Raw genomic sequence first — 12050 nt, 5'->3', positions numbered from 1 at the left:
CCAAACCACTCCGGATATTCTTCTCTGAGCTTGCGCATTATTCTACAGGATATGAAACCGTGCACGCCCAACTCCCAATATTTTGCTTTCTCCAAACTGCACAAATCAAACATTTTAAAACCAGTCATTCTTAAACATGTTTTTTGTAACCTGAATGATTTCATTAATGGTTCTGCATTCGTTTGACATAATAATTCGTATTGCAAATGCCTGGCCCTTTGTGCGTATGTTTTAAACGTTCTGGGTTGCTGCTTGTTTTAAAGCAGTCCTTCAAGCAAGAGACCATCCCTCTGCAAAAGACAGCCATGCGTGGAGATGTAGCCCGAAACCAGTTTTTTATGCACGGACAGAAAGATATTAAAGAGCTAATTAACAACCAGAAGGGTGGGGGATGAGGGCTCAGCCATTGACTGCTATCGTTCCCATTTTAAAATGCAGAGCTGTGTCTTTGCTCTGATAGATCATTTCTTTTTTGTCCCTTCATCGCAAATGGCACAAATTTATAATTGCAATAAGGGGTCTTGGAGGCAGAACACCTTTGGGGAATTACTGAGTGCATAAAACAGGAAGGAGAATGATTGATTTCATGCTCTGGAAGGGCAAAATCACCCGCCTGAAATGCACTGGAGAAATCAGATGCTTCGTATTGCTTTTTATGGGGCCTTGGATATTACGGAATATAATTATTCATTAGAATATAGTGGGCACAATCCTGCCCCCAAAAAGTAAGCACTCTCAAGGCCTGTTGCTTTCAGTAAGAGGGAGTGAAGCAAATGCTTAAATATCAGCCGGACGGTGCTTAGTTTATGGCTAGATTAGGCACAATCCCATAAAACCATACTTTTGGACACCTCATAATCCGATATGTAGAAGAAGAGCACAGATTCAAACCCAGCACACCAGATTAGAAGTCCGCACTCCTAACCACTACACCAAGCTGGCTCTACATATGTAGACATTGTCCCTAAGCTGGCCACAGCCCAGGTCTGGCTCAAGCTGATGCATTCAACCTGTGCCTAAGATGCCACGGTGGAAACAGACATCAATTAACGCAAAACAAACACACTCTCCAATCCATCCCCTTGGACATAGAAGGCTAGCATGCCAGGCATTAGGAAAGGCTGGAACTTTTCACCCCAATGTCTAGGTTCTACGCGCAGGGAGTCTTTTAGGTATTGAGAAACATTGAATCATGGAAACCCTTACCTTCACTCTTTGGTGTGCAAGGGGTAGGCCTACTTCTCATCGAAAAGAATTAAGTCGGGCATGAATACATTGTTCGATCTTGATAGTATCAGAGGGACTATTGCCTAACTTACACTTGAGGCTAGTTCTGAGCGGCACCCCTTCAGGCTGAAGGAGCATCCTAGACAGAATCAAAATGGAATGCCATAGTTTTTGAAGGGGGGTAAAGCAGGAAAGAAATCCTGCCGGAGGCTATACAGCTACATCGCTTTAACGTAACGGCCAAGGTATATTTGGCATGATACACCATGCCATGTTGACTCAGTTGCCTCCTCTGGCTATGATGGAGCACATGTCTGAGATTATGGAGGCTTAGTTTAGAGCCCAGCAGCAAGTTCCAGTGAGCCAAGAGAGGAAGAAAGCAGAGAAAATATGAAATAAATCCACTAGTTGGTATCACAATCACACCGCGGAAGAATATTCTGGAATCTCTGCTGCCCATCCGTCAACTCCAAGTTCCCTTCTCCTTCTATCTACTAAGGTCTACATCCGAGTCATCTAAGTGATGGGGACACACTTTCAAAAGAGTATGCTTTCCACTATCGCTAGGGGAAAGTGAGAAGAATGTGTGAGAACATAAATTAAAGATAAGCGGAAAATTACATCCCGTTGAGTCTTTACTTTTTAATGTGTGGCTGGGAGATGTCTTCTTCCGTTTATTTCCCTTTGTTGTCGTTGCTATTAATTAAAATGTGCCTAAGAGCTTCTATCTCTTCCTGAGCCATTGGCTTTAGCTTTAAAATAGCCCGCTCTCTTAAGGCACCGTTTGCACCAAAAAGGGGGACGACGATATCAGTCGAGCCAAACAAACTGCATTTCCTGCCAGTATCATTTCTTCTGCTTGAGATCAATGAGATATAGTTAAAAGCCACCTTGGGCCACCATACAGGGAACTTTTAAGAACATCTAAGATCTATGGGCGATCTCATGGAAATAAAAGGGGTGTTTAAAGTGTTTAAATGGGTGGAACTCTCATTCGCTGTTCTATTGAACAACATTCAGTCCAGGCTGTCTCCAACTCGCTTTTCTTTATGGTCAAATAAGTTGGGGTTAAATAAATTAAGCTGCCATATACTGAATCAGACTGGAGGGAGAACTGTCCTCTCCAAGGTGGATCTTGGACCATCAAGGCCAGTACGGTCTACTGAGATTAGCAGCAATTCTCCAGGCCTCCAGGCAGAGGCCTTTCAATTCACCTGATACCTGATTCTTTTAACCAGAAACGCTGGTGACTGAACCTGGGACCTTCAGCATACTCTTCCACTGAGCCATAGACCCAGCTCTTGTGGACATGGTAAGTTATGCTTTGGGGAAATCACATCAGGCTCTTTTATCTGAATTTTGAGTAGATGTAGCAGACACCAGGAGATCTGAATCCACAAAAGGAGGACAGAAGGGAAGGGACAGGCGGTATGCTGTCACTATATAGCAGTGTAATATAGGATAATGCCCCCCACCCCAAGAAAATTGTCATAGAATAGCAGAACATTGGTCCATGCTGGACTGATAAATTGGTCAAACTGCAAGCCAAGCTACATGACAGAGGAATGTGCATACGATATAGTACAAAGTGGACTTCTTTCAATACCAACAATGTCCTTACTTTCTTTTCGGGGTTTTTGGTTGTTATGTTTCTTGTTTTGTTTTTGGTAATTTGATGATGAAATTAGTTACCGCACATCACATTGGTCTGGCTCACCGCAAAAGGTACCTTGTTCCAGATTTAATGTAAGAAAAAGGCTTGTTACATTTGAAAGTGCCTCGAGAAATAAAGAGAGATACAACCCAAAACATTCCTGTGGAGCAACAACCCCACCCCCTCCCCCTAGATAGAGACGAAGCATAGCTAGGCTGGTCAATGTTGACAGCTCTGGAAGGCTTAGGGTAGCTAATACTGCAGAGAGAGAAGGAGAGAAATTAAAAGGAGGGAGCCGCATCGGATAGCAGGGAGGTCAGTCTTTGCTTACTTGGCTTTAGCAGGGGCGGGGAGGCAAATGTGTCAAAAAGGGGAGAGAGAACAGTTTCGTAAATAGGAGAACATGATGGTCTTTGGGGAGAAAAGGAAGAAGTGGGCACAGCATCTAACCCAAGAAACCTCAAAAAAAGGGTCATCTCGCTCTTCATTCATAGCAAACAGGGCAAAAAGTCACTTCCCCCCGCCCAGTGCCACTGAACCCCAAAAACATTTCCAGAATCAGTCTCTTCCTTTCTATTGTCACCCCCATCCCCATGCAGTTTTTCATTCCCCACCCCCTTTCATTCTTGGCAATGGATAATTTTTTTTTTTAAAAATGGTCCTTTAAATACCATGACAATTAAGTATAATCCCCAACACAGAAGAGTGGGGGAACAGATATGCTGTTTTTATACATATTCGAGATCTTTTATGTATGTACATCACAACTGTTACTGCCCGCACCATTTCTGTTAGTGCAGATGACTTTGTATTTGGTAGCAACTGTGCAGCTTTTCTTTTTCTCGTCTTCTCTTAAAAGAAACAAACGGGGGGGAAAAATCACGTAAATGAAGAGATGCATCCTTCCCTTTGCAAAAGTCAAGAAGAAACGCAATGGAATTTGTCATGCGCTTGAATTCTGGGTGGCTTGTTCTTTTGTTATCAATCATAGTAATAATAATAATAATAATAATATTCTTCATCATCTTCTTCGGGATTATAATAATCACTCAAATATGTACAAACACCAAACAAGTGTCTTTTGGTGAGGTCTCCACACACACACAAATAATAAAATCAAGGGAATCAAGACAATACCACTGTTTGCAAGAGCCCTGGAGCATCTGTGTCCAAATAAGATCTTGCAGGATGGGGGTTCTGAGGTTCCAGGGCAGAAGTACACTGGATATTAGACTCTTGGCTGGTTCTTCCAAGGCCGGGCGATCCTCTCCCCTGGGGTATTTCACAAGGATCGCCTGGCTCCTTGCTGGCGGTGCTGCAGTGGTCCCGTTCGTATTCCTCCTGAGCCCTTTGCATTTTCCGCTTCTTCATCTTCCTCTTGTGGACGTGGAAAGTGATGAGAGAGAGCAGGATGAGGCAAAAGATGAGGGTGACCAGGACAATTAGCACGACGGTGGAGGAGAAAGCCTGGAAGAGCTGCCCCACTTGCGTGATGCAGGTGCTGCTAGCGTTGGAAGGGCCAGAGGTCCTGTTCAGGAGGCAAGGAGGCAGGGAGAGCCTCAACTCCTTGGAAAGCTTGGCACTCATTGAGGAAGCTGGTTGTTTTTGCTTCAAAGGGGGGAAGAAACCAAGGAGGACCGTCTTCCTTTCGCTGCGGAACGCGCGGAACTGGGACGGCGGCCGTGGCAATTACGATGGAGGGGGGGTGGGTGGGATGCCTCACCTTCGCGCAATCCTTCGCGCTCCCTCCCTCCCTCGGTTTTTTCCAAGAGGAAATGAAGATCCAGCCTGCAAAAGGGAGGAATGAGGGTACCACAGCTTCAATGGTTTTAAAAGGACACAAGGCACAGCCCCAAAGCTGCCCGCTCAGCTTTTTCACCCGTCTCCCCCCCTCCCTCCCTCCCTCCCTCCCCATCCCCTGCCCACCGCCTAGCCACCCCTTTATCCCCAACCTAGTCAAATGCACATTGTTCTCTATACCGGGGATCGGGGGAATAGTCTGTACCGGGAACAATGAGATGGAGACAAAGCGAGGGACCCTGCGAGCCTAGGCAGAGTGGCTCCCGTCTCAACCCATCGACTCCGCTGCTGTCAGCCGCAATTCAGCTCTGCCTAGGATCGTCTCGGGGCGGTGGGAGGAGGCGGAAAGGCACGGCAGTACCCTGGAGGGAGGAAGCCCGCAGCCCGCCCGCTCCAGCTCCAGCTCCCCCCCGGGAAAAGGGCTGGTGGTTCCCGGTGGGCAGCCGTGGCTCGGCGAAGCGGACTCCAGCCGAGGCGGCGGCGCCTTCCGGGGAAAGGGAGCGGGTGGCCGCGGGCAGCCTGGGCAGCCTGGGCAGCCTTGGCACCCCCGCCGGCTGGAATTACTCAGCAGCCTCAGTCGCGCCGAAGCGCCGTCCGTGCCCGAGTTCCAGCGCCGGACAAAGTTTGGACTCCTGCGCTTTGCCCACCGCGGCCACCACTCGGGGATCCCCCGGCGCCCCACCCCGGGGACCCTGCGCGGCTGCGGGGCGAGGGCGAGGGCGGGCGCGGCTGCCCCCCGGAGGCGAGGCAACCCTGGGCGGAGAAACACCCCCCCTTCCCCTCCCTCCCTGCTTCTCGGCCCCCGCCCCTTACCTGGGCTGCCGCTGACCGGGGGGCCGAGGGAGCGCCCAGCTGCCGCGCTCGCACAGGCTGCGGAAAGCGCTGCTGACTGGAGCGGGCTGAGCCGGAGCCGGAGCCGCCGCCGCCGCCGCCGCTTCGGGGAGCTGAGCGCGCAGCCTATAGCCGGCCCGGGCGGTGACGTCACGGAGCTCGTCCCCCTGCCGGCCGGCCGCCTTGGCCGCCCCTCGCTCCAGCCCGCCGCGCTTGGTGGGCTTTCTCCCACTCCCCCTGTCGGCCAAAGGAGGTCCCCGCGGCCCCCTCACGCCGAACGGCCTCCCACTGGGCGGCACACCCCCCGCCAAGCGCCTCCCGCCCTCCGCCCCGCCCCGCCCGCCCCCCTCTCTTCTTCGCGGAATCCCTCCTCAGACCTCCTTGCTGCATCCCCCAAAACAGTCCCCCTCAGCGGCGACAACCCCATTCAGGAAGGCTGTTCCCTGCCTTGTCAGAATCACAGTCTCAAGGGCTGGGAGAGACCCCAGAAGGCCGTCCAGGCCAGCCCCCTCCCCAACCTTCTTGGGGGCTTAGAAATCTCAGGTGCTCATCCCATCTCCTCCTAAACACTTCCCTCCTCAAAACGCTACCAGGCTCTGAGGCAGCATAATCAGTCCATGGACAGCCCTCACTGTCCAACCATGCTTTCTAACTTAATTGGGACCTCCGTCCTGGTCGCTAAAGCTGCACTAAACAAGTTGACCCCCTTCAACATATCTACCTTTTACGTACTTAACCACAGCTATGGTATCTCCCCTCGCTCTCCTCTGCCATACCAGGCTAAAAATTCTGTCTGAGGAGAAATCTCCACTTATTCCACTATCCCTACCTCAGCTGAAGAAGCCTAATGGTTTGATTCCCACATCGATTAGGGAAAAACGCACAAATAAAACCATCGCTTTCTGCCATCTCTACCTATTCCCCCAAATCACATCAACGGAAACAAGCCGAACACTTCCATTCTTTCATCCACTAACAAACCCCACTGAGATATGGGATCTCTACTTATCCCCCAACCACGTCAGGCAAAATTTCCACTTGCTCCGCAGTCTCCACCCAATTCCTTATCACGTCGATCAAATAAGCCTAACATTTCAATGCAGTCATCCATAACAATCTCTTTGATTCATGCCACCCCTACGCTTTCCCATATCATCTCAATCAAAAAGCCTCAAACACCCTTCGGTATAAAGCGCTACTCACTTTATTAAGTTGGAGGTGTTATTTGTCCATCTTCTCCCCAAGTGGCTTACAAAACTGGAAAGAAACATGTCTAAAAAAATAAAACCACTTACATTAAATGACAAATATAATTAAAATCCTAAACAGCAAAGTAAAAATAAATAAATAAGGCTGCTTCTATGGCTTAAGGGGGTGGCAGGTTACAGTGGATGAGTGAGGGTTGTGAGGGTCCTGCATAGTGCAGGGGGTTGGACTAGATGACCTATGAGGTCCCTTCCAACTCTGTTTTTCCATGTTTCTATGATTCTATGAAATAATATGGTAATTTACGAAAATGTAGTTCTAAGGATAAGACCATGGCTGAGAATTACTACTTTCTCAGCATTACAGTATGTATGTGTATGAGGAGAACTCCTGGACAGGTGGAAGTGCCAGTTATAGCTAGTAAATACACCTACAGCTTAACATACTATGTGCTGGGTTAATTGCTACAGGGAGGACACTCCATAGCCAATGTACTACCCCTGAAAAGTTTCCAATTGCCTCCCACCTTACTGTATTATCCATCCCCCAATTCATGCTCACTTAAACTTGAAAACCCACATAAGAGTCCAAAATTTCACTTCTAAAATGGAGTGTACCAGTCAGGGACTACTTTGTGTGAACAAACTGAGGTGCTACCCCATTTAGGGCAACATTAAAGGCAACAAATATTTGTTTGGCTTTTTAAAATGCCAGTTGCCAGTTTTTAAAGGCCTGGTGCCTAGATGGAGTCAAGAAACTATGTCCAGTGGACTGTTGGGTTAAGATGGAGGAGCTGCACTGGAAAGAAAATGTGTGAGAAATCCTTCTGCACTGTTATGCTCTTTTTTAAAGTCTCTTCAGCCACCCAGTTTCCATCAGCTTAAACCATTTGGGCAGGAAGCACATATAACTGAAAGGGCAAACTCTGGAGCCCTAGGACATATATCTGCACAGTTACACACAAATCCAGCTTTATTGATTTAATTCTGGTTTTCACATTTTAAAAATCTAGTAACTTGTCAACCTCACTTCCACTTTCTCCCTTCCTAAAACAGCTATACGGACTGATAACCCTAATACATGCTTGTGTCCATATACACTTTTTGCTTTCCCTAAACTCTTTCCCTAAACTCTTGCCACCTCTTTATAAACATCAGAATCATAATAACTTCATTGTCCACTGACACTGTAATACATGCTTCCTTTGTTCTGCTACCTTTAAGCTTACAAAATGATTTCATTGTGTGTAGAGCACTGATTAATCAATTAATGCCCTAACTGAACTCATTTCTCATGTCGGCAGTTTCCAAAAGATCATTCACAATGAATAGAGAGATCTAGGCCAAAATCACAAATACATTTTCAAGTGCTTTAATTATCACTTGGGAATGGGATACTTCAGCTAATGCACATTATCACCACTCACAAGTTATTCTTTTCCTAATTTAAACATAATAATGCCTCAGTACAGCTAGCACAGAAAAATGTACCTGGTGCCATATATAAGGCCTTGCAACTAAGCTTGGATTTATTTATAGCCTTTTTAAAATTTTGCATTACTCTAAAAGGGACTCAATGCCAGTTACAACATTATGTAAACAAAAACATTTAAGAACCAACAAAATCACAACTCTGAAATACATCCTCTTCTAATATATCAGTCTGAACAAATCATTGCTTTAAGAGCATTTTCTAAATACCCCTACCTTGCATAGAACTACAACACTAACAGCACAAGGGCCTTGTTGACATCTTCACGAAGGCCATCCCATAATAGTGACATCACAATAGAAAACAATCTCGCACAGGGTCCCCAACATGCACATCCATGGGCAACTTGGTGGTCTCTAACTCTAACACCTTTCCTGAGGTCCACCAAATGGGTGGAGCCAGGTGTGTCTCTCCTAACTATCAGGGCTTCTGATTGGGTACTAGAGAACTGATTATGCAGATTAAAATAATGTTTTAGATGCTTCTGCTCCCACAGTGTTGGTTTTATTCTGTCTCTCACTCCTCTTTTCCAGTGTATTTTTAAAAATTACTCCTCTTGTCCAATATTTAGGCTTCCTCTGTATGTATGTTTTCTGGCTCCATCACCCATGGCAGAGCTTAACTTGCACCTGGGTCTATGGCAACTTCTATGGCAGCTGTCTCCTCTGAATTCCTTTGTTGAACTTGCAGTGTTTTCCTTGTATTGATACACACTCTTCCCATTCCTCCCCCGCAGGGCACAAAAGAGTATATGGACTTTGCCTTTTTTGTCTCCTATCTTCTTTTTCACCTTCTTCAGTGACTACTCTTGCATGGGGTTACTGAAGTCTCTTCTTTTTCCCTCTACCTCTGATGTGTGTTACATGCAGCTGTTGATTTACAGGAATAAAAGAGCTTCCAAGGCACTTTAAACCCAGAGCCACTCATAGCTATTGAAGTAGAATCCATTGCTAAAGGGACAAAAACTGAAGGCACAGTTTTCTAACTTGAAAATGACCAAAAAGACTCATTCATAACAGGCAGATAGGGTAAAATGTAACCACCACTACCCCAAAGCCAAACATCATCGGAAAGCTATTCCAAAATGTCCCCAGTTCTGGGGGGAAACATAGTGGGTGGATGACTAAATATGCATTTCAGACTGAACACTCCTGTTTACAGACAAATTGAAGGTCACAAGGAAATGGTAAATTCTCCTTTCTGTATGGAACTTGATTGATTTAAAACCTTGAGACATGTATTTATAAAACTGAATTTCTGACTTTCACTCATAGCAAGAAAAACCTTCAGGGACAAACTGTAGAAGTGATGTATGAATAGCCCCCTGATTTTATTTTTAGATGGAAAAGCAGGTGTAGGAGGGCTTCCCCTTTTACTAGACAATGGATAGAAACTTTCTCCTCCTGTTGAAGTTTCCCCTCTCCTTTCCAAGCTGTTTTTCTGCTCCTTGCAAGGGAAAAATAAAGAGCCTGTCTATACAGATGCTCTGTCCATTGCTGGTAACGATGCAACAGGAAACCATTGGGAGGGTGTGGGTTAAAGAGCAATTTAACCAACTCTTCTATTCCCAATCCATCCCGTGATGCTCCTTTTAGTGTTCAAGAAAAGTTGAGCGATCGTTAATGATGTTCCATCTAGTATGGCCTCTTAAAGTACTTTAACTGCACAAGTAAAATCAGTTGCCGCTCTTAAGTCTGGGCTCAGAACTGTTTACGATTCTAGGTGCAAAATCTGAGCACATCATATGTACAATTAAACAGTTTGCTTACATGCTGAACAATGCATCATCATCTCAGGAAAGAGATTGATGTCATCATTTGTCAATCTGCCTCGCTATTTGCTGAATGTCAATGACCCTGGGACTGATTTGCATCCTCTCTAGGGGTTTAGCATCATTTGTTAAAAAGTAACTTTACGTGTCTGCAGAGGCAATTGCTCATCTAGGTGAAACCAAATTGGGTTTTGAACGGTCTGCAAATCAAGAGCTCCCACACAGAGTTACTTTGGGATGCGAAATTTAGGATAAAAGGTTGTCAAAAGTATGAGTAGTTGGTAGGCATTCTGACTCTAATCATACAGGGTGCAGAAAAGAAGCCTCCGTAAAATCTCCAGTTATAATGGTAAAGTGTCTGCCCCCTGTATGGATCGTGAAAGCCACTGAAGTAGGCCACCCACAGCCAAAACGAAGGTTTCCGTATTCTTGGGGAACACTCTGAACATGCAGATAAATACAACTCTGTAATAGAACCAAAAGGAAAAGGTGAGTCCTTGCAGTCCCCCACCTTATATGTATCTTTATCCCTTTCTTTATTCCTAGGGGCTTTTTGCACACCTTCAAAATAGCACAATGGTTGCCAATTGAAAACGCTACTGATTTGCTGTTATGCACAACGTCGTTGACAATTTGCCACACACCTGAAACCAATCCGCAAAAAGCGCTTCCTTGTAGCACTTTCAGGGAAATCCCCAAAAGTGGATTCACCCTCCGGAAAGCGATACACTCCTGCAACCAATCTGCAACACTAGCGAAAAAGACCTGTGCGTTAACATTGTTGCGGTTTCTACAAAGTCCCTCCCCCTGGCTCTCTTCTCTGATCTTCCGGCGAAGCGATCGCCATTTTTTTTTTCTCCGAGCGAGCGGGGATAAACGCACCAGCGAGCCTCTTTCAGTTTAGAGGCTTCCCCGGCTTCAGTCCCTCCCCTTCAGTCACTAAGCACAAAGAACAGAGAAGCCCGTTTGCTGATGTATTTTCCCTTTATTTTTTACACATTCATTCAGCCGAAAATCGGGCCCGTGAGAGGGGGGGGGGATTTTTTTTTTCACTCGGAGGGAGCGTGGCAACGATCAAACGACAGCTCAAACACACTAGGCAGCTGGATGGGTCTCTCCGTTGCAACGAATTAACACAGATTCGTTGCAATGGGTCTGTTTTTTTTTTAAAAAAACCTTTCTTAAAGGGAAAGGGGCTGTTTGGGAGCATGCTAACGGCTGCCCATTGGCTGCTTGACGGCCAGGGGCGGGACGAGCTTGGCAATAGCGTTTCCTTTCTAGCGATTTTTGCCGAGACCAGAAGCCTGTGGGAAACGCTACAAAACGCAACTGGATTCCACTACAAAGGCAGGTATGCATAACGACGAATTCCATTATTTTAAATGGCGATTTTTCATTCAGTGACCAATTTGCTACAAAGATCCCGGTGCGTAAAGCCCCCCAGTTTTAGAACAATGTTGTTGGGAGAGAAGACACTTGGGGCGGTCTGCCCCATCCAGGGTTATTCCAGGGCCCTTCCTAATTTGTGTTCATTTTAAAAACCAAAAACTACAACAACAGAACGCTGCTTGCATTCTAAGCTCAGTTCCCTCTTGAGCAGGGTCCTTTCCCACTGCAGTGTTAGCCCTGCTCTGGAGTGCATTCCTGCAGCACTGGGCTCTCATGCAAGGCTGGTGTCTTTCAATGAATTGAAAAGTGTCCGGAGCTAGAAGAACATAGTCCAATGATTACCAGAGGCATAGGTACTCTTTTGGTGTAGTAGTTAAGAGTGGCAGCTTCTAATCTGGCGAACCGGATTTGATTCTCTGCTCCTCCACATGCAGCCAGCTGGGTGACCTTGGGCTCTTCACAGTCTTGATAATTCTGTTCTCGCAGAGCAGTCCTGTCAGAACTCTCTCTGCCCCACTTACCTCACAGGGTGTCTGCTGTGGGGAGAGGAAGTAAGCCGCTTTGAGACTCCTCCGGGCAGTGAAGAGTGGGGTATAAAAATTAACTCTTCTATTCTGCAATGGAAAAAAAAGGAGTGCAAGAGCATTCTTGTACTTCGTCTTACAATGATAAAAGAGGAAA

General features: G+C 46.4%; 1 protein-coding gene across 1 annotated transcript; it reads right to left on the bottom strand.

Moving 5' to 3' along the window:
• Positions 1–2634: 2634 nt before the first annotated feature.
• Positions 2635–5707, bottom strand: C6H11orf87 (chromosome 6 C11orf87 homolog). The gene is made up of 2 exons (XM_077341611.1): positions 5495–5707; positions 2635–4669 (listed from the first exon to the last, which is right to left on the bottom strand). Exon 2 carries the CDS (start codon positions 4466–4468, stop codon positions 4007–4009), a length of 462 nt encoding a protein of 153 aa, XP_077197726.1. The 5' UTR covers positions 4469–4669; positions 5495–5707; the 3' UTR covers positions 2635–4006.
• Positions 5708–12050: the final 6343 nt, after the last annotated feature.

Source organism: Paroedura picta, chromosome 6 (genome assembly GCF_049243985.1).
Source record: "Paroedura picta isolate Pp20150507F chromosome 6, Ppicta_v3.0, whole genome shotgun sequence".
Taxonomy (NCBI): domain Eukaryota; kingdom Metazoa; phylum Chordata; class Lepidosauria; order Squamata; family Gekkonidae; genus Paroedura; species Paroedura picta.
This window is presented reverse-complemented; position numbering and strand designations above follow the sequence as displayed.